Source organism: Parasteatoda tepidariorum, chromosome 4 (assembly GCF_982258835.1).
Source record: "Parasteatoda tepidariorum strain Cologne lab strain chromosome 4, Ptep-v5.0, whole genome shotgun sequence".
In the NCBI taxonomy this organism is placed as follows: domain Eukaryota; kingdom Metazoa; phylum Arthropoda; class Arachnida; order Araneae; family Theridiidae; genus Parasteatoda; species Parasteatoda tepidariorum.
Window position 1 is genome coordinate 67629011 of NC_141758.1, and position 22690 is coordinate 67651700.

Here is a 22690-nt window from a genome sequence, read left to right on the forward strand (position 1 = left end):
AATTTTACAAGTGGCTTGTTGAAATATTCACAAAGTTTCAACAATTTAATAAAAATCTAAAAAAGCAGATTTTGACAACAAAAAAAATTTACATTTCTAGCAGAATTTGAACTTAATTAAAATAAAATAAAAACAGCCACGTTCAATTTAAATATGTGATGATAACACAAAATAAACAGTAATTTTTAAGTGTTCTAAATTTTGTTAGTTTACGTATTAGTTTTTTTTTTTTTTTTTTGTTATCTTCTCTAATCAATTAAAAATATGAGTTAATTATAGCCCTAAATTGACTTTTTTTATACACCTATTTTATTTTTTTACACTCCTTTCATGAATCGGTATAAATTTCATATGACATAATATCGGTGTAAATGTGGCGAAATTTCATATCACTTAACAAGTGAAATTTTTTTTAACAGTCAATAACAATAATATTTCATTAATAAGAATTCTAGGAAAGTGCCAAATGTTAAGCGCACCACTTGCCAGCAAGTATTTCGATGAATAAAGTTTTAAATCATTCCGTCCTAATTTTAAATTTCTAAAATTGCGATTTGGTGAAATTAAAACCAAAAACAGAATTTTCTATAACACTTAGCGACGCGTTATTTTCAAACACACATATTAAAGAAAATACTTTATTTTTTCTTTGTCTCGAAGCATTTTTCATTTGTTGATTCGAGTTATCAGAATCAGTCACTTTGTTTTGAAGCGGTGGAGGAGGAGGGGGATAAACACTTTCTTGTTTCTAGAATGCAAGAGAATCAATTCGGGCGGAGCTACAGAACATTAGTTTCCGTTTCCATTAAATCTGCGAATTTGATTGGTCACCTTGCAGCCAGTGCATGACGTCATATTCCTCAACCGACAGAATCAGACAGGCAGCGGCATCATTACATCATTTGAAGTTGGATTTTGATCAATTTTATTCATTCAATTAGATTGAAGCTTATCAACCAGGTAATATTTACTTCAGGATTGAAAGTTATTTCACTTGTTATTTAATAGTAGATCTACTCAATTTTTACTAAGTATTTAGTTCTAAAAGAATTCTAATATTTGGATTATACATCTCGTATGTAAAAACTGAAGGGAATCCTTCCTCCTTAATTAAAATTCTACTCTTCTTTTCAAATAATGTGTAGTTAATATAGCTATTATCATTTGTTTTTAATAATAAAGTTTACTAATATTTTACTTTTAGGTTACTTTCTAATTAGAAGCTCCTTATGGAAATGAAAAAGTGTTCTCAAAGAAAAAAGGGAAGGAAAGCCGATCCTGTAAGTGTTTATAAATGTAATATAATATCTTGCCAGTAAGGTTTCCAAAATTATTTTACACTTAAATTGTTGATATCTTACTCTTAAATAATAGTATGGATAAACTTAGCAACGTTTAGGAAATGTGATAAGAAAATTAAAATAAGTATCAAACTGTGATAGTAATATTATTTAAATTCATTGTTTTGCAACTATACAAAATGTTGCTATAAGAACCTTTAAATTAAACCTTAACACTGAATTACTTATTTTAAATGTTATTGATGGTACAAGTCGAGAATCATTTTAGGATCGCAGCAAAATTAAAAAATGTAATATTAGCATAGATTAAATCGCAAAAGTGCTGCTAGTAATTATATTTTGTTAACACATTGCTGGCCGGTCACGAGTTAATTCGTGTTTACGTGGCCAAGCGTTGATGTCCGGTTACGAGTCATAGTAATCATGTTAGCAGTGATCTCGTAGTGACTATTTTAAAAAGTGGGCGTAATTTTTCTTACTTTTCAAGTTTTACTAATCAATTCACTACCAATTTATTATAACTTTACGAAACCTGATATACTTGCAAAACTTGTGGTGTACCATTACAAGTAGGTGATTGTTATACTTTTCATCATACGAAAAAGAGATATTAAAAGTTGAATAATAAATAAAAAAAATTTAAAGTTTATTTATATTTTATTATTTCCACATCCGCTTTCAAAAACAATAGACACATGGGGAAATTTTCAGAAAAGTTATGTGTTAAGTATAGTGTATAATTGATAAGTCTTTTACTCGACTTAATGTAGTAAAAATAAAAATATAGAATGTAAATAATTTTACAAGCTATCAATGTGAAGTAAATTATTATGATGTAAGTTTTGTATGTTGAGTGAAATGGAAACCTGAGAAGTTAAATTTCATGTGAATTAATGGTAGAAATTATTTTTTTTATTAAATTGAATATGTTCTTAAATGGTGCGCTAACAATTTTATCAAATAATAATAAAAATATTGAATGTAAATAATTTTAAAAGTAATGAATGTGAAGTATTATGACGTTATGTTCTTAAATGGCGCTGACAATCTTATCAAATAGTAAAAATAAAAGTATTGAATGTAAATAATTTTACCAGTTATCAATGTAATGTGAAGTAAATTTTGTATGTTGAGTGAAATGGAAACCTGATAAGTTAAACTTCATGTGAATTAATGGTAGAAATTTATATATATATTTTTAAAATTGCATTAATTTTTATTTATGCTCTTAAATGGTGCTAACAATATTATTCTAAATTTTCTGATGGAGCAAATTTTATTGTTAGAAAGCAATTGTTTTTTTTTGTTCTTTTTCATTTTAGGAATCTCGTGAAGTGTTTACACGTTTGTATAGGTATTTGAAAGACAGAATGTTTGAACATATAATTGTTTGGGAGAATGAAGAGAAAGGAGACTTCTTCATTAACTATATCAATTTGAGAAATCCCATATCTTCTTCATTTTTTGAATTATTTATAGTAAGTAATCTTCCATGCCTATTCTATAATTTTCCAGCTAAACTTTTTTTTTTTCAGCATTTTTATTAACTGTTCTACATGTAAAAGAAATAGATTATAATCTTGTAAGGTATTACAGATAAGGCCAAAATTTTCATTTAGTTTTAGTATAGTTTGAGTTACTGTTGGTTGTTAAATAAAGAAAAATATTTGTAAATACATTTCAAAATATATCTTGGAAATTATTTTGTTGAGCAGTATTTTTTCCAAATTAATGTCTATTGCTACTTATTCAGATTTCAAATATCAGTGGTAGTTTTAATAAGCATTGGAAAAAACTGTACAATATTACCACCATAACAATGATAGTGATTTTTTCTTCTTCTATAGGGCTTAGAAATTTTGCTTGGTTAAATTTAGAATGAGAAAGTATTAATTAAATTTTAGGTAAAGTTTAAGGAAAATTTTGTGACTTATCTTAATGCTGTAAGGAAGGTTATTTTCTTATATGCATCTAAAAAATAGTATGTAATTTTATTAATATAAAATTAATTTTTATTGAAATATTTTTCTGTCACAATGCTTCAATTTCTGCCTCAATGATTATTTTGCCTGATAAAAATACTCCCTTTCATTATTCTTACTAAATTTAATATAGATTTTTTGTTAATTCTTAGTTTTTATAGTTATAAGATAAAGAACTTATTATTATATCTTCTCCAGAACAATTAATTCAGGAAATTTTTTTAGCTGTTGTAACGTAACAGTGTGTGACAACTGAGCTAAAAGCATCAATTCCTCGAGAGGTAATGCTAAAATGATGTTGCTTGATAGACACACACGAGAAGTGATGTTCTTTTGTTGTGTAGTTGAAAAGAGAGTTTTTTTCTAAGAAGAGATATTTCTTTGGGTAATATTTTGTGATTTTTCGTGTGAATGTTTAAATAAATTGTTTGGTACAACTCACGTCTTATTTCTGGTTGTTGTGACACAACAGAATTTCTCTGGTGGCAGCGGTGGGATATAGTAAGAGTAGTTGATTTAAGGTAGTCAGTGATTGTATATTTAGTTTTTTATCAGTTGTAAATTATGGCTTTTCTTAATAAAGCGAAAAAAGTGGATTTGATAGAATTGGCCGACGAATTAGGTGAATCTGTTCCACCTCAAGCAAATGTTTGTGAAATTAAAAAAATAATTCAAACTAGTCAACATTATGAGGCTGAGGATGTAAAGATGTGTTTGACTCGTATAACGGAGGAGAGAATTAGGCGAGAAGAACTTGAAAAACAAGAACGGCGAGAAGAACTTGAAAGACAAGAACGGCGAGAAGAACTTGAAAGACAAGAACGGCGAGAAGAACTTGAAAGACAAGAGCGGCGAGAAGAACTTGAACGGCAACATCAATTGGAATTGCGTAAACTCGAATTAGAAGCAAATTCTCAAATTCAGCACCAAAACAGACCGGTATCAGGTGAAACAAATCATAAAATACAGATTTTACAAATAACACCAAAATTTAATGAAGGTAAAGATGAAATGTCGTTGTATCTGATAAATTTTGAACGTCGAGCAGAAATTGCACAAATTCCTAAAGATGAATGGGTGCCTTACCTATTGAGCGTAGTACCACCCGACATTTCAAATATGTTGGCGAGAGAGTCCCCTAATGATGCCAATAACTACGACTTTGTAAAAGAATTGATTCTTAAACAATATAAGCTTAATGCAGAGGAACTCAAACAAAATTTTTATCGACATTTTAAATCACCTGAAAAATCTTGGCGAAATTTTGCACAAGAATTAAATTGCTATTTTAGCGAATGGGTTTCTGAAGCAAAAATTACCACTTTCGATGATCTTAAGAGTTTGATGGTTACCGAGCAAATGAAACGTCATGTACCAAATGACATAAGAGATCATTTTCTTGAAGATTGGATGGAATTGAATTCTTATTCCAAATTAGCCGGAAAATTGGACGACTATGAAAGTTTAAAAAACAGTTTCAAGGAAAAGTCTGTGCCTTATAATCGAAGTAACCAAAATGATTCTTGGCGATCTCTGAACCAAAGTGATACCAGAACTAAAGAAAAGTTGACTTGGCAGAAAAATAATGTTAAAGAAAATGTTCGCGAAAGAGAATTTGAAAGAAGAAGACAGCTTAGATGCTTTGAATGTGGTTCTTATGATCATCTACGCCCTCAATGTCCCAAGGTGAAAACAAATTCAGAAACTGTGGCTTCGCTTCACGTTTCGGAACCAAGGTTTCCTGATATAATGACACCATATACGAGCATTGGCGTGGTAAATGGCGTTGGCATTTCAATACTACGAGACACTGGCGCAACCTTGGATTTAATTCCTAGGAGATTTGTGAAACCTGAAATGTACACGGGTGAATTTGTTTGGATAAAAACTCCAATACAGGAAGAATCATTTTGTTTCCCATTAGCCGTAGTTGAATTAAACTGTAAGTTAGGAAAAGTGGTTACTAAGGCAGCTGTATTAGGTGATTCTCTTGATCAAGGGTATTATTTATTGGGTAACAAAACGGCTGCTCTATTGGAAAATTCGTTTGAAGTCCCAATGATAAGTGCTGTAATGACTCGAAAACAAGAAAAAATGAATGAAAGGAGGGAAGTAGAAAATAAAGATAATGTACAGCTCGGTATAGACGATTCCAATGAACACATCGTTACTTCTGATCAAACGGCGAAAAGCGATGACTTACTCACTGAAAAGATATTACCTTGTAATAAAGAATTTATTGGTATCGAACTGTTAAATATTTCGCCACAAAATTTCCAAGAATCCCAAAGAGAAAGTGAAGAGTTTAAAATTATTTTTGAAAAGATTCGTGACTCTCCTTTGTCACAGAATAAGTACGAGATTTATAATGAAATTTTATATTTTATGAAGAAAGATAGAAGTGGTGAAAAAAGGAGGCTATTAATGGTACCAGAAAAATTTAGGTTTCAGCTGATGAACCTCTGTCATGAAAATGTTGTATCTCATCTAGGAGCTACCAAAACGAAGGATGCGATGGCAAAAAACTTTTATTGGCCAAATTGTTACCGAGATATTGAAGACTTCGTTAAAACATGTGATTTGTGCCAACGGGTTGGAAAATCTCAAGATAAAAGGAAAGCTCCTTTAAAGTTAGTGCCCGTTATTCCAGAGATATTCACTAAAATAAATGTCGATGCATGTGGGCCTCTCCCTATCACAGATTCAGGAAATAGATATCTTATTACTGCAATTTGTTTGTCTTCTAAATATCCGGATGCCATCCCAGTAACAGACATTAGCTCACCTAGAGTGGTGGAGGCATTATTGTTAATTTTTAGTAGAATGGGCTTCCCTAGAGAGTTACAATGTGATCAAGGAACGTCTTTTGTCAGCGCTCTTACAACAGAATTCTTGGAAAAATTTGGAATCAGAGTATTACATAGCTCTGTGCAGCACCCACAAAGTAATCCGGTTGAACGCTTTCATAGGACTATGAAAAGAATTTTACGCGTCCTATGCTTAGAGTCTGGAACGAATTGGGAGCAACATTTACCTCATGTGCTTTTTGCTTTAAGGTCTGTGGTACATGATAGTACCGGATTTACTCCAGCTGAACTAGTGCATGGAAAAAATCTTCGAACGCCCATGACATTAATTTATGAAAAATTATCTGATAAAATTGATTCTGAAAATACGGTCACGGAGTATGTTTTCTCCCTTTTAAATAGAATGTGAAGAAGCCAGGAACTTGCAATTCAGAACATGGAAGATGCCAAACAGAAACAAAAAATTTGGTATGATAAGAAAGCCATTAGGCGAGATTTTAAAATGGGCGACGCTGTTTTAGTTATAGCACCTACAAGACCTAATAAATTATCAGTGCAATGGATTGGTCCAATGAAAGTGGTGAAAAAACTATCTGAAACAAATTATGTGGTTCAAACTTTGGAAAAAGATACGACTCACGTGTATCACGTTAATATGCTAAAGCCTTATTTCCAAAGACCTGAAACCGTTAATTTAGTTCAACTGATGACTCCAAGTGCTTTGGATTTGCACTATTCGATGGAACCGGTTAATTTTGAAAATGAGGAGAAGGTTAAAAAATTATTGCAGGATAGTGAAGTAGAAACCCGACTGGATGATCACCAAATAAGCGAATTGAAACTTCTACTGGATAAATACATTGATTTGTTTTCAACTGACCCTGGTTGTACTCATTTAGTAGAATTTGATCTAGAATTAGAAACCGAAAAGCCAATATATACAAAACCCTATCGTATATCTCCTCGTCAAACTAAAATATTGAAAGAAGAAGTGGAGAAAATGCTGAAGGCTAAGATCATTGAACCAGGTGAATCTGATTTCGCGTCACCATTAATATTAGTTGAAGCTCCAGGAAAAGATCCTAGGCCATGTATAGATTATCGACGTTTGAATCAAATTACTCGTAGCCAATACTATCCTTTACCAAACATTGAAGAAAGAGTAGAGCAAGTGTCCAAAGCTAAGTATATAAGCTTAATCGATATGACCAGAGGATATTGGCAGCTGCCTTTGAGTGAAAGAGCTCAACGATATGCTGCATTTGTTACTTCTTTTGGATCCTTTAGACCACTAAGAATGGCTTTTGGATTAAAGAATGCACCTTTTTATTTTAGTAAACTAATGGCCGAAATACTAAAAGGATGTGAAAATTACGCTCTTCCATACCTCGATGACGTCGCCATTTTCTCGAACACTTGGGATGAACATATTATTCATCTCAACACCGCATTGGAAAGAATTCAAGACGCCAATTTAAAGATTAAGCCATCTAAATGTAAATTTGCACAATTCTATGTAAAATATCTAGGCCATCAAGTGGGACAAGGACAAAGAAGTCCAGGAGAACTCAAGGTAAAAACTGTTGAAGACTTCCCTGTACCAAAAACCAAGAGTGAAGTGCGGGCTTTCTTGGGACTTGCTGGATATTGATGCTGGACTCGCTGGATACAGAGTTTTCCTTAATCTCAAGCCCAATAACGGATTTATTGAAAGGAAAATCTAAGAAGGAGTCTATACTTTGGAATGACGAATGTCAAAAGGCTTTCATAACCCTGAAATTGAAGTTATCTGAGAGCCCCGTTCTGTACAGTCCTGATTTTGATAAACCCTTTATAGTACAGTGTGATGCCTCAAACCTTGGAATGGGTGTAGTATTATCGCAAATCAATGATAGAGGAGAAGAACATCCCATACTATATTTAAGTAGAAAATTCAGTGAAGCTGAAAGTAGGTACAGTACCGTAGAAAAAGAATGTTTGGCAATTATATTTGCTGTCAAGAAGTTAAAGTGCTATATAGATGGTCCTCACAAATTTATAATTCAAACAGATCATAATCCTTTAGTATGGCTTAAACAAAACACTGGAATCAATTCCCGACTATTAAGATGGGCCTTATCCTTGCAGCATTTGAACTTCGACGTTATACATAAACCTGGAACTATGCATATCAATGCTGATAGTTTGAGCCGACTAACTTAGTCATTTGGGCACATCAAGTTGAGCCTGTTGTTAACTTTTATTTTCCTATTTACAGATAAACAAAACAGTTTTATGTCAGCCCATATAAATCGGTTTTGACAAAATTTTATGTAAGTTTTTTTGCCATTTCCTACTTTTGCAAAGAAAACTCTGTGGAAGGGAGGAGTTAGACTGTAACGTAACAGTGTGTGACAACTGAGCTAAAAGCATCAATTCCTCGAGAGGTAATGCTAAAATGATGTTGCTTGATAGACACACACGAGAAGTGATGTTCTTTTGTTGTGTAGTTGAAAAGAGAGTTTTTTTCTAAGAAGAGATATTTCTTTGGGTAATATTTTGTGATTTTTCGTGTGAATGTTTAAATAAATTGTTTGGTACAACTCACGTCTTATTTCTGGTTGTTGTGACACAACACTGTCTTCATTATTAAATTGCTACTATTTTAAATATTATTTGCTGGTTTGTGTTTAAATTTCTGTTTTTAACTAATTTTTCTGGTATTAAGTGTAAAGTAAATTATTAAGCTTTTTCTCTAGTGCTACATTTAACTAATTGCTCAAAGTTTCTCCTCCTGACTCTATTCGACATTAAAAAAGCAAAATAAAGCTATTATTTTAAATAAAGCTATTATTTTCAGTAGTTTTAAAATTGTATTTAGCTCTTTATAGCTATAATTTGAAAAAAGTAATAAATAGAATTTAATTAAGGATTGCATTATTTAAGATTTGTTTTAATCTGTGTAGATGTTATGCAAAAATTACCCATTTATACATTTGACTTAGTTTTCTCCAAGTATTTTTCTTAATTTGAAAACTAATTTTATTATCAGGCTATGGATAGTATTTCACCTGTTAAAGAAGCCAAGTATCGAAAGAGTCCCAAGTTTTACACTGAAGCAAAGAAGCGCTTCAGGTCAAATATTCAAAAATTGATCAAAGATAAGTACTTGGTCGAAAGAAAATTTCCTCCATTATCAGAGAATCTAAAAAGTACCAAGTCAAAATTTAGAACTTGTCGTTACACATTTTTAAGTAAGTGTTGCTAAGTATTTTTACTTGTAGATTAAAATATAGACTAGCAGTGTCCAAAATCATGAATTTCTATAATAAATAATTTGAATAGAAGAATTCTCTTAGGACAAAAAAGATTTTGTTGGTGACTATGTCAAGTTTAACTTAGGAGCAGATCAATCTCTTCAAGATTAAATAAATAAAAAAATTACTAAACAAAATCATCTAATTTTTATAAGTGTATTTCACGGTTTGTAGGTAGTTATTAATAACATTATTTGTTGAGAATTAAAAATTCAAGACATGTATAATTAGTACTAATGTCATGGAATTATAAAAAGCTATAAAATTTTATGTCTAGAATTATAAAAGCTACAAAATTTTGATTTTATGTCTGTATTAATATATCAAAACTCATTTCATATCGAATTTATTTAATTTTTTTTGTGTACCCTTAAATTTTTTACATGTCCCTAATTGTGTTTTTAGTAAGGATGGCTATGAGTTATACCCTTCGAGTAGGTACCCTACTGCAATCTTTTTTCCTTGCAGGGGTCTGTTTAGAAGAAAAACGGACCCTTCACAAAATATCTTTTCATAAAAACGGGTTCTTCACAAAATAATTTATCTTTTAATCAGACATGAAGACCCTTCACAAATTTTTTTTATCTTCCTTATTGTTTTGTTAATCGAATTAACCCTTCCTGGAGGGGGGGGGGGGAAAGACTGTTACAGAGAAACTAAGTTTTCCTAAATTTAAATTCCAAATATAGTATTCTAAAAAATATTTCTACTTTTACAAACATTGGTTGCGCATTCTTGTTAATATTAAATCATTTTTTTTTCCTGTAAATAAATAATTGATCAATTTATATTTATTCATAAAATTAATTAATGGAATATTATGTAAATAAAAATTAATTTCTTGAAATATTTTAAATTTAAGAAATGTTTAAGTTTACTGATGTGTAACACATTAACAGTGATACATTACTAAATTTTGTTATTTAAAATATGTCAATTGAAATTATTATAAATATGAGTGATTTTGTTTCTGTTATTCATCTGAAATGAATATTCATGCCGACCTATGCCAAGATTAAAACAAAATTATTCACCCACACCCAGGGTTTGTTGATTTAAATCAGATGATTTTTTTTTTTAAAAATCGATTTAACTGATTTTTTTTTATATATTGATTTGAAAAATTAAAAAAACAGTGTTTTAAATTATTGATACTTTTATTATTTTCTTTTCTTAGTTTTAAAATTTATTTTAAATGAAGTGCTGCATTAATTAATTTTAGTTAACGAAACTACTTTCTTTCAAATTCTATTTAAAGCAGTAGGAATATTAACTGGTAACAGGGTGCATGTTTACAGTATCTGTGTCAGGCTTTCTATTTCATTATAGATTTTCTATAAAGAAATTTTGTGTAAAAAAATTCCAATGGGTACATAGAATTTTTTAATTTTTTTTTATAGCTTAACTTATTTATTTTGATATGGGATTAAAAATGAATATTTTACTATAAAAATATATCGATTATATATTTATTTACTTTTTGATAAATGACTACATCAATAAACACAATCTGTTACATTTATTTTGTCTTTTTAAAAATCAAGAGAGAGAAAAAGATCACAATTTTAAATTAAAATTATGGTTTGCTGATTGAAACTTTGTTTGAATAGATAAAGTATATTGAAACTTTGTTTGAATAGATAAAGTATATTGAAACTTTGTTTGAATAGATAAAGTATTCATTTATTTCAAAATGGTTGCTATGCATTCAAAGCTATGTATAATGATGAAAAATTGTTTTAGGTAGTTTAGATCTTCTAAAATATTTTTATAATATAGTTTTAATATTAATTTAATTTTGATTAAACATTTATAAAGTTTTTTTAATTATAAATCAAAGTTCTTACAGTGTATTTGAATAAAAATCAGATTTAAATAATGAAAAAATCAGATTTAAATAATAAAAAAATCAGATTTAAATAAAAAAAATTCAACTTTTTTGATTTAAAAAAAAAAATCACAAACTCTGCCCACACCCCTATTCAAAGTGACTTTTCCTCATAACTATAGTACCCACCACGAGATGGGTGTCCGAGTTCTCTTGAAAGCCGCACTATAGTGTTTTGATAATTTTTTACCATAAAAATAAAGGGGTAGTTGTTGCTATCTGGAAGGCATGATTCCAACAGTTTTGAGTGTGTATTTCTTGTGTGCAAAGCAGGGTTGGCAGGTTTTTGACATGTGACAGTTTTTGACAGTTTAAACCATGGTTTAAACCGTCACGTCAAAAACCTCACTGTCAAAAATGTCGAAAATGTCAAAAACCTATATTCATATGTGAAATTTAATTAATACATAAAATTTATATATTTTTAAAGGATAGTGTTTCTGAATATGTTCTAGAAAAAATAAATTTAAAGTTTGAAGAAACACTTATATTTTGAATAGTAACCGAAATCTTGTACTTTTGAAAACTCACATCTTTTGTAATATTATGTATTCATTTTCATGTGTTATTGAAAATCTGCAGTGATATTATTAAGAAATTAATTTATAACCAAATTTAGTGTATAGTATAGATTATACTAAAAATTAGACATTTTTAAAGATAAACATTAGCAGTTTTGTACATTAGACATCTTCTTTTAAAGAAAAATCTTTTTAATATTCTTTTAAATCTTCTTAATAATCTTTTTAACATAAGACAATACAAATTTAAGTGCTTTCTGTTAAATACACAGAGCAGTTAGTGTCGATTTACAGTATATTCAGCCTATTCATTTACTATGCTGAAAATTTAGTTTATCCACATACTTGTGAATTTCATTTTGCTGAATACGATATAGTTTTGTTGAATATCTAAATTTTCAGCTGTTGAATAATTACTTCTTAGATATGCATTATTTGTATTCTTAATACAAGTGGAGAAAAAAAAATTAGAGATAAAAATTGTTTTAAAATGATAAATGTAATAATTATAAATAAATATTATAAACAATATGAATTATATTTATCATTATTCATAAATATAACTACTTTTAAATTCAAATTAACATACTGGATAATGAAGATATTCGGTATAACATTAAAAAAAAATTTTTATACACTTGTATCAAGTTTGTATTTATACAACATAACTTGTAAGTTCCTTATAAATATTAGTTATATGTTCCTTATATGTCAAAAATGCATAGTAATAAACTTTTAATTTTCTTAAGTATCAAAAAGAAAGAAAAAAAATTTTAAATATAAATATTTAAACAATTTTTGTGCAAAATTTTTCTGCACATGCATTTGAATATAAATTTCTGAGATTTTAAATCTGTTATTTCACCTTAATTTTAATTAAAAAATATTTTAAAACCTGCTGATTACCTATAGTATAATTAAATTTCAATATAATGCATGGCAACTGTTGGTAGTTTTGAAGTTTATATATTTTCTTGGCAAACTTCAGTTTTTGACATTTTTGACGGGTTTTTGACGGTTTAAACCAGTATTATACCCTTGTCATGTCAAAAACCACTTTTTGACGTCAAAAACCCAACCCTGGTGCAAAGTCTCTAGAACTTACAAATAATTTGCTTACAATTACAAAATTTGAAATCCTTGTGTCGTAATAATATCATAGTAAAAATACAGGATTTTCGAAATCTCATGTAAAAGTGTAGCTTTAAAATCATTAAAATTTATGATGAAATAGGCAACAAAAAAAAAAGCATGGCAAAAAGCGATAAATGTAATTTATAACTCACAATTTGTGATATTTAAATAATTGTTTCAGGATTTTAAAAACCATATAGAAATTGGTTATAAAAGCCGCGAAAAAGCATTAGAAACATCACATGGATTCATAATAAAATTGGTAGAAATAATGCAAGTCGAAAAGTTATTAACTGAAATTCGAAACTCGTGCATTGTAATATTGTATTTGAAGTATTGGGTATTTTAGAACCATAAGGAATTTCATAGCAGAAACTGTTGAAAGGGCGATCGAGAAACGACATTGATTACAATAGAATCTGTGTAAATTGAGTGCATCAAAAAGTAAACTCAGATTTTTGCACCCTTACTCTATAGTTATTAAATATGTATTTTTCTGTTATTTATTTATTTGTTTGTTTTTCTTTTATAGAATTTCCTAAATCCTGTAAAGTTCAGCATATGGAAAACATAGACGTGAGTTTTAAATATCTTTATCTTTAGTAAATCTTGAATATATATAAAGGAGAATACTTCCATATTGTGATCTGTCCTGTCAGCTACAATCGCTAAGGCGTCATAGGAATCTTAAACTTGCAATTCTTTTTTTTAAAAAAAATAAGAGGTTTGCCTGTGGAATGAATATGAGTTATGTCTTTCTAGTTTCCTTCTGTGATCTTGTTAAGTAAGACTTGGTTAAGTTTTTTGTTAAGTAAGACTTGGCAATTATTCTGCGACAGATCACGACATGGAAATTGTTCCAAAATTATGAGTAAATTCAAGTAATATCTATATTTTAAAATTAACGCTCGCATTTTGAACTCAAAACTTTTGCTTTTAAGTTTCTCGTAGAAGGTATTTATATTTTACTTTCAGTTTAGTTTTAATTTACTTGCCTGTTATAAGTCAATGGAACTGTTGTATGTTAGTTTAAAAAAAAAAAAAAGAATCTTTACTATAAAAATTTAATAAAGTTCCTTGTTAATAATGTAGCAGGGGTCTATCTAGGTTTTTCTGAGAGGTACCTATTTTGTGAAAATTTAGACATAATTTGTGAAAAATTTATAATTATATTTAAAAATCTACACAAAAATATGGACTTATCGTTTCTTAAGGGATGCAAAGTTACAATTTTCTGAAAAAGTATTTTGTGAAACTACCGTTTTTCTTAAAATTGAATTTGTGAAGGTACACCGCTAAACGGTAGTAAATTCGGCCTGGACAGACCTCTGTGTAGTATATTCCTAAGATGTCTTATTTTCTTAATACTCCTAATAAACAGATCTCTAAAAAAGAGTTTTCTAAATTTAAAATTCAATATCAATTTTCAGTAATGAAAATGTTTTTAAATTTCATTATATTTTGACAGGCTGATTCTAAATCAGACTCAAGCTCTGCAACTAAATGTTGCGGCTCTTTAAAACTCTCTTGCTTTTAAAAATAGAATCAAATCCTAAAAGCTTAAAAAGAAGTATTTGGATAATCTTTTCAGATAATTTTTTGATGGGCCCTTTTTCACATCACCAATAAAATTGTTTAATGTGTCTTAAAATTCAAACATGCTATAAAATTAAAATAAATCAAGAAATTGAAAAAGATATTTTGTTCTTTTATTAATCTTAGTTTATTTGACCTGATGTTACAAAATTGCAAATATTGTATGATGCATTTCTGTTTAATATTTTAATCTATATATCTGGAGCCTTATAGATATATCTTACAAATAAATTTAAATTTCAGTGTTGTAAAAGTAATTACTCTAAAAGTTTTTTTTTTAGTAACTGTGCCATTAAGTATAAATACCTAATTCAGGTTTAATAATATTTAGTATTTAAAGGAAGTGGTTATGTAAATTAAGGAAATGTTTTATTTATTTTACTAATTACTGTAATTTTATTGCTACATTCTTCAACATAAAAAAAACTTGAATTACTCTCTAAGAAAGTTTTTTGTAATTATTTTTAGTATTTAAAAGAAATGTATTTATGAAAATATTTATTTTACCTAATGTAAGCAATTTTAATTTGCGCATGTGGGATAAATTTCAGAATTACATATTGTGGCTAACTGTTATTTAGTTTTTATTATAGATATTTATAATGTAGATTTTTTTAAATTTTTATGTTAAAGAAAAAGAGGATAATAAACTTTGTATCCTTAATCATTTATTCAGCTCACTAAACATGGTACAAAGAAGTCAAAAGAAGATCATAACATTGAAGATTTATCTCACTGCTCATGTCTTTTTAAAGTGGGTAAAACAATTTTTTTTAAGAGGTTAGAAAAGTATAGAACAGCAAAGAAATTGGAATTTTTGAATTTGAATTACCTATAAATTTAATTTAGAAATCCCAAGCCCAGAATTTGCCAATATCAAGATTCTTATTCACGCAATTTAAAAATCAAATATCGACTTCCGTATTTACCTGATTTAAAAGTTGCACATTGCGATTTTTATTCCCGCAATTTAAATACCGTAAATAGCGATTCTTATTTACAAGATTTTAGAATCAAATATCGCGATTTGTATTTACGAGTTTTCAAAACCGCGTTTTGTTATCATAGAGCGATTTTTCACATTTACCTGATTTAAAAATTCCGCGTTGCAATTCTTATTCAAGTGATTTAAATATCGTACATTATTTACGAGATTTGAAAGTTGATGAAATCAAATATTACAATACTTATTCACACAATTTTAAAATTAATCATCAGGATTTATAATCACACGGTTTAAAAGTTAAAAATTCACGCTCTTTTTGTCAAATTTTGGGATATATATTTATACATTCACTTGGATTTCCTCTGTTTTACTTTCTGACTACTTTCATCCCGGATTTAAACAAATCGTGAGTGAAAAACATTTTCTTTGATTTGCATAATTGCTAGTAAAGGGTTTAAAAGAGATGGGGAGAAAAACTAGTTTTTGAAATTGCCAATCTTGCTGCTCTAAACTCTTCTAGCAGAGAATTCTTTTGACTTCTCTGCACCACATTTAGTACAGTTTTTTTTGTTTTTGTTTAAATAACATTTAAAAGAAATTAAAGCTCTTGCTTTTCATTCTGATTTACTTCACGTAACACTTTCTCTACTCTATATTTTTATTTCATTATGCTTACATTTTTAATTAGGGTGTGTAGTGTTTTTAAAACTTGCTTTAAGGTTCTTATTTTTTATTTACTTTTTGTAAAAGCCCTTATAGGAGCTTTAATAAAAAAAGGTATCCTAAGAGGGATGTTTTTATTCGGGATTCGCAAAAAGTGCGTAATTTTCTATTCTTTAAAAAGAGTTTTTTTTCTTTGCCGTATTAATTGTTGTTCTAAATTATATAAAAATTGCATGATTTTCACTATTTTCTGTGCAATATTTAACAGAAACTAGTCGTTTTATCATGAATGAGTAAAATTTTTGGATTTTATTGATTTTGCTTATAAATTAAGAACTTTAAACGATCGAGAAAAAAAATTATTACTGCACAGATCCTAAATATGATTTTTTTTTTTTTGGAAAGTGATTATAATATTTTTTGAGAGGTTAAAAGGTGCTTATTTTTTATTAAGAAATCTCTCTACGGTTCCTAAATTAAGTTTAAGAAAATACTGAAATTTTATAATATTTAAAGTAAAATTCTATTTAAAATAGTTATTATGTTTACCTAGCTCGTTCTGTATGCTCCGACCACTGTCGAAGGAGCGATGGAAGGAGCGATGTATGCTTCGACCGCCCCCCAGGTGAATGCCGGAAGAGAGATGTGTGCTTCGACCGCCGCCCAGGCGAATGCCGGAAGAGAGATGTGTGCTTCGACCGCCGCCCAGGCGAATGCCGGAAGAGAGATGTGTGCTTCGACCGCCGCCCAGGCGAATGCCGGAAGAGAGATGTGTGCTTCGACCGCCGCCCAGGCGAATGCCGGAAGAGAGATGTGTGCTTCGACCGCCGCCCAGGCGAATGCCGGAAGAGAGATGTGTGCTTCGACCGCCGCCCAGGCGAATGCCGGAAGAGAGATGTGTGCTTTGACCGCCGCCCAGGCGAATGCCGGAAGAGAGATGTGTGCTTTGACCGCCGCCCAGGCGAATGCCGGAAGAGAGATGTGTGCTTTGACCGCTGCCCAGGTGAATGCTGGAATAACGATGTGTGCTTCGACCGCTGCCTTAGTCTTAGAGGTAATTTCACATTTTCTACATAAATTATATATTTCTAAAATTAAATGTTTTCCACTCAAGCAAGAAAGATTTTGATAGTTTATATTACTTTGAATGATTACTCAGATTAAAAATATCAACTGTGCATGGAAAATAAAAAAGTTCAAAATACAGAAGGCCCTGTGGCAGAATTTTTCGTTTTTTATGTGATAAATCTCACTATTACCAATATCTTTATGCAAGAAACTTTTAATGATTACAAATATATCTGTATACTAGAGTAACAGAAGTGCTGTAATTACAAAATTTGTTTTTTTATTTATTTATTAATTTACTATTTAAGTTCTAATACTAAGGGTGATATTCTCTCATTTTGTTATGGAAAAAACGCTGAAATTATTATTTCCTTTTTTGTGTTTTGAAAATCATCATCACATTAAATAATAATAATCGATAATCGTAGAATTCGTAGTAGTAACTTCCAAAAAACGAAAAAAAAAAAACATGACAAAATCGCGTGATTTATACTCTTTAAAAAAAAAGAGGTCACCCAATTAATTCTTTCGTTTCAGGGTTCGATTATTGTAATAAATAATACCGTGTCTAAAATATCAGATTTTGGAAACTAAATCAATAGCAATAATTATTATCCAGGATAAGTTTTTTTTCGCGGAATTCCGTTTTTTTTTTTTTTTTTTTTTTAAAGAAAATTTCGCTTTTTTTTCCCTTCAAAATTCTGAAAAAAAAATTTTTTTATGCATTTTCGTACCTATGTAAACACGATTCAAAATTGCCTTTACTGTATTTAAAACTCGAATCGCAATTGAATATTTATGCAATTTAAAATTTCATATCTTGATTTGCATTCAAGCGATTTAAAGTCTCCCAATGGAATTCCTATTCATGTGATTTAAAAATCTCAGATCAAGAATAGAATTCACACAAAATATAAATGGAAGCATTAACATTTTTATTCAGCATTGTTTGTAATATATATTTTTTTTAATTAACATATTGGATATATGCTTCTCGTATACATTTGCTCAAATTTCAGGAATTTTTTTCTATTTAAAATTTGTTTTAGGTTTTTATGAAATTCATTCCCGTACATTCATCGATAAAGCCATAGTATAAAAAGTAAATGTTCCATTTGAATTTCACGTATTGCCTGCCCCGAGGCAAAAAATTTTTCCAGCTTTTTACAGCAAACCCTATCGCATCAATACCTTTCTGCAAAATACCTTTAATAATAACTAAAACTGCAGAAAAAGAAAACCTATTTTCTTTTATTTCATTATTCTCTAATGAGAACAGAAAAATCATGAGTATTTCTTTTCCCTCCAATGGGCAATAAAAGCATCTTTTGAATATATGCCTGCCGACAAAAAAAAAATCCTTCAAAAATTACTGCAGGAAGGAGAATCATTTTTTTTTAACTTTATAATTTTCGCTATTTTCTGTCCAATATTTAACAAAAACAAGTTATTTTATCATGAATAAGTAAAGTTTTTGGATTGTATTGATTTTGTTTCTAAATTAAGAACTGTAAATGATTGAAAAAAATTTATTATTGCACTGATCCTAATTATGATTATTATTTTTTTTGGAAAGTGTTTTAAAATATTTTTTGATTGATTAAAAAGTACTGAAAAGGTGCTTCTTTTTTGCTGAGAAATCTTACTACGCTCCCTGAATTAAGTTAGAGAATAAGTTCTAAGAATAATTACGTTCTAAGAATAAGAAAACACTGGAATTTTATAACAATAGCGTGAAATTCTATCTAAAATATTTATTGTGTTTACCTAGGTCGTTCTGTATGCTCCGACCACTGTTGAACGAGCGATGTGTGCTTCGACCGCCGCCCAGGCGAATGCCGGAAGAGCGATGTGTGCTTCGACCGCCGCCCAGGCGAATGCCGGAAGAGCGATGTGTGCTTCGACCGCCGCCCAGGCGAATGCCGGAAGAGAGGTGTGTGCTTCGACCGCCGCCCAGGCGAATGCCGGAAGAGCGATGTGTGCTTCGACCGCCGCCCAGGCGAATGCCGGAAGAGAGATGTGTGCTTCGACCGCCGCCCAGGCGAATGCCGGAAGAGAGATGTGTGCTTCGACCGCCGCCCAGGCGAATGCCGGAAGAGAGATGTGTGCTTCGACCGCCGCCCAGGCGTATGCCGGAAGAGAGATGTGTGCTTCGACCGCCGCCCAGGCGAATGCCGGAAGAGAGATGTGTGCTTCGACCGCCGCCCAGGCGAATGCCGGAAGAGAGATGTGTGCTTCGACCGCCGCCCAGGCGAATGCTGGAAGAGAGATGTGTGCTTCGACCGCTGCCTTAGTTTTAGAGGTAATTTCATATTTTCTGCATAAATTATATATTTCTGAAATTAAATGTTTTCTTCTCTAGAAAGAAAGATTTTGATAGTTTTTATTACTGTGAACTATTACTCAGATTAAAAGTATCAACTGTGCATGGAAAATAAAAAAGTTCAAAATACAGAAGGCCCTGTGGCAGAATTTTTCGACTTTTATGTGATAAATCTCACTATCACCAATATCTTTTATACAAGAAACTTTTAATAATGACAAATATATGTGTTACTAGAGTAACAGAAGCGCTGTAATTACAAAATTTGTCTTTTTTATATATTTTTCAATTTAATACGTAATTTTATTTGGGTGTGTAAAAAATGGCTTAATTTTCTATCTTTGAAAAAGATATTTTATCTATGCTGTGTTGATTGTTTTTCTGAATTACAAAAAAATGCATGATTTTTACAATTTTCTCTGCAATAATTATCGGAAATTACTTTTTTTATCATAGTTGTGTCAAATTTTTGAAAATGTTTTTGAATTTTATAGAGTTTTTGTTAATAAATTATATGAACTTTAAATGATAGAAAAAATAATTTTTATCACTGCGCAGATCCTAAAAGCCACGAGCATTTCTTTTCCCTTCAAACCCAAGACTTATATGACCAAAATAAAAAATTTCACTTCATTGCTAGAAAAAGGCATGTTTTGACTGTTAATTCTAGAGAAAATAAATTTGTGTTAAACTTTCTGCAAAAAAGAATAACGAAATTATAAACCAAAGCAAAAATAAAAGTTCTCCGTAGGAATAAAAAAGAGCAGGGCACTTTGAGTATTGAAAGGGCATTTACTTATAGCATCGTAAATATATATCGAAATGTGTAATATGTAGTAACTGAATTTTATCCTTAACAATTTTTAAATTACCCTCTCACACTATTTTATTAGTATATTTCAAAAAGTAATTCTTTCCCATTATCGAAATAAGAGAAAAATTTGTAGTTTACAAAATAATTAATCAAAATGCATTTTTTTCCTGCCGACCAGATGGTTGTGTGATTAGCGTTCCTGACTGCGAAGCCAATGGCTGCGAGTTCGAATCCCTCTCAGGGCATGGATGTTTCTCTTTGTGTGTTGTTCTCGATTGTATAAATGTGGCCCACCCTATAAACGGGTATCTGTGGCGTGGGTAATGTTGCTCGTTTCCGTGACTTAGGTTCAGAGGTGCCCACTGGGTTAACGTTAAATGAGTAATACTTCCGGGTTCTTCCTAGACGAAGAACGTAAAAGTTAAATGCCTGCCGTTAGAAGTAAAAAAAAAAAAAAACTTTAGTTTTTTCTCAAGAAATTTAAGCAAACGAATTAATTGAAAAACAACTTGAAAGCTTTTTCTGTAATTTATACTGCAATTTAGAGTAAACAAACATTTAAAGATGCATTTTTTTTAAAGGTGTTTATTTAAAAAATAGTTTTAAAATTTGAAAACTAGTTTTAAATAAAATTTAAAATCACATACAAAATTTAATAGTAATCACAATTAAGTGTCTATACACGGATAACACTTTTCATCTTTTTTATAACTGGAATCACAATAAAAAGATAATGTTTTTTAGAGTTAGCAGCTTATTTTTACGAAGAGGGTGCATTTATTGCTATAAAAGGGCCAGTAGGGTGGGTCGTCCCCCTTAAAAACTCTTAGAAAGAACAGTGTTAGAACTGAACAATGTCGCCGTGCCATTGCGATTCTGCCACATGGAATATGTAACACAATAAGCAGAAATAAATGAGAATTAACTTGTTCAAAAGACTTGGACTTAAAGACTTAAACAGTTCAAAATAAGAAATAACTTTTATCTCCTTCGATCAAAGTTCTTTTTATATTTTAAGAAATTAACATTATTTCCCCCCCTCCCCCCCGATTCCCATCTTTTTCAAATGACCCACCTGGGCATCTAAGGGCAGATTTGTTGGCCACTCTTTCAGGGACACCATATTAGATGGTGTCCCTGACAGTCACCCCACAGTAAGGACAGATAGAGAAGGAAAGAACATCCATGTCTTGCCCTGGATTTGCACCCAGAACCTTTCTGATGCAAGGGCAGTTCCCTAACCCCTACACAGGCCGGTCGGCAAAAATTACATTATAAAAAATACAATTTATATCTCAAAGGGTTTAATCACTCTTTCTTCTTTTTAATTTTTTTAATAGCATCAACTTAAGAACTAGCATATAAAAATAAAGATTTTGGGAAAGATAAATAAATTTTTGTTGAAAATAAAATCATAATTTAGTTCTAAAATATATATTTTTTTTCCATCTCTCCTTGGCAGCATGGTTACGATATCATGGTCCCTATTCTCCCATCGGAAATCTTTTCAGATGTGGACATTGGTAATATAATGGTAAACATATTTTCACTTAAATCTTTTATTTGAATTAGTCTTGTTTTTAAAACTAAATAGATTAATTGTATTTTTTAAAGATTATAATTTAAAGTTAAATAAGAGAACCTACTACTGTGATAATTAATTATTAGGAATTTTAATTCTGTTTGTGGAACTGGAACAGGGTGCGTAGCGTTTGTAAAAAGTACTTAAAGGTGCTTTTTGGGGGATTTCGTTTTTAAAAGCTTTTAAAGGTGCTTTTTTCAGCTGACGTTTTTAAAAAGTACTTTTTTTCACGAATAATTTTTTTTTTCTTCAGTCATATCTGGTTGATCCCATGCATTTCACGAAAAATGGGGTGTTTGCTATGGAATCATTCACGCAATCTTCATGTCGTACCCACGTTGTGACTTACGCATACACTTTAAACCGAAACCAGAGTGCTCCAATTCGGATAGAAAATATCAGATCCTGTTTTTCTTTTTAATTTACTTTAATTTTATTCTTGTTTATTTTATTTTACTTTCACCACTTTTTTGACGGGGGCTTTTGTTCTGACTTCAATATCAAGTTGAATTCATTTGGGTTGAACCAATGATGTAGGAAAGTACTGATTGTTTCGATTTACATCCGTTTCTTTTTGGATGAAAAATATTCTTTTAACTTTATATCGGCTGAATCAGACTGAAGAAAGAGAATGTGTATCAGTATTTTCAGACTTTCACAAACAAGTGGTCATACCTGACGCAAGTGCCTTCAGAAACTTTGACCATAAGAAAACAAGATTAGATGATTATCCCTTATTTTGAGGGTAATAAATTTTGAGTCTTTCTCA

General features: G+C 30.2%; 1 protein-coding gene across 8 annotated transcripts in view; it reads left to right on the forward strand.

The window, feature by feature from the left end:
• Positions 1-821: 821 nt before the first annotated feature.
• LOC107449190 (uncharacterized) overlaps positions 822-22690 on the forward strand; it is a 33493-nt gene continuing 11624 nt past the window's right edge. Inside the window, exons 1-9 of one of the 8 annotated variants that reach the window (XM_043052638.3) lie at positions 822-960; positions 1205-1280; positions 2624-2779; positions 9122-9323; positions 13462-13505; positions 15202-15279; positions 16688-17188; positions 18974-19504; positions 21802-21873. In XM_043052638.3, the coding sequence (XP_042908572.2) occupies positions 1230-1280; positions 2624-2779; positions 9122-9323; positions 13462-13505; positions 15202-15279; positions 16688-17188; positions 18974-19504; positions 21802-21873 (1635 nt within the window). In that variant the 5' untranslated portion in view covers positions 822-960; positions 1205-1229. The other 7 variants (XM_043052639.3, XM_043052641.3, XM_043052642.3 and 4 more) reach the window with 7 other exon arrangements.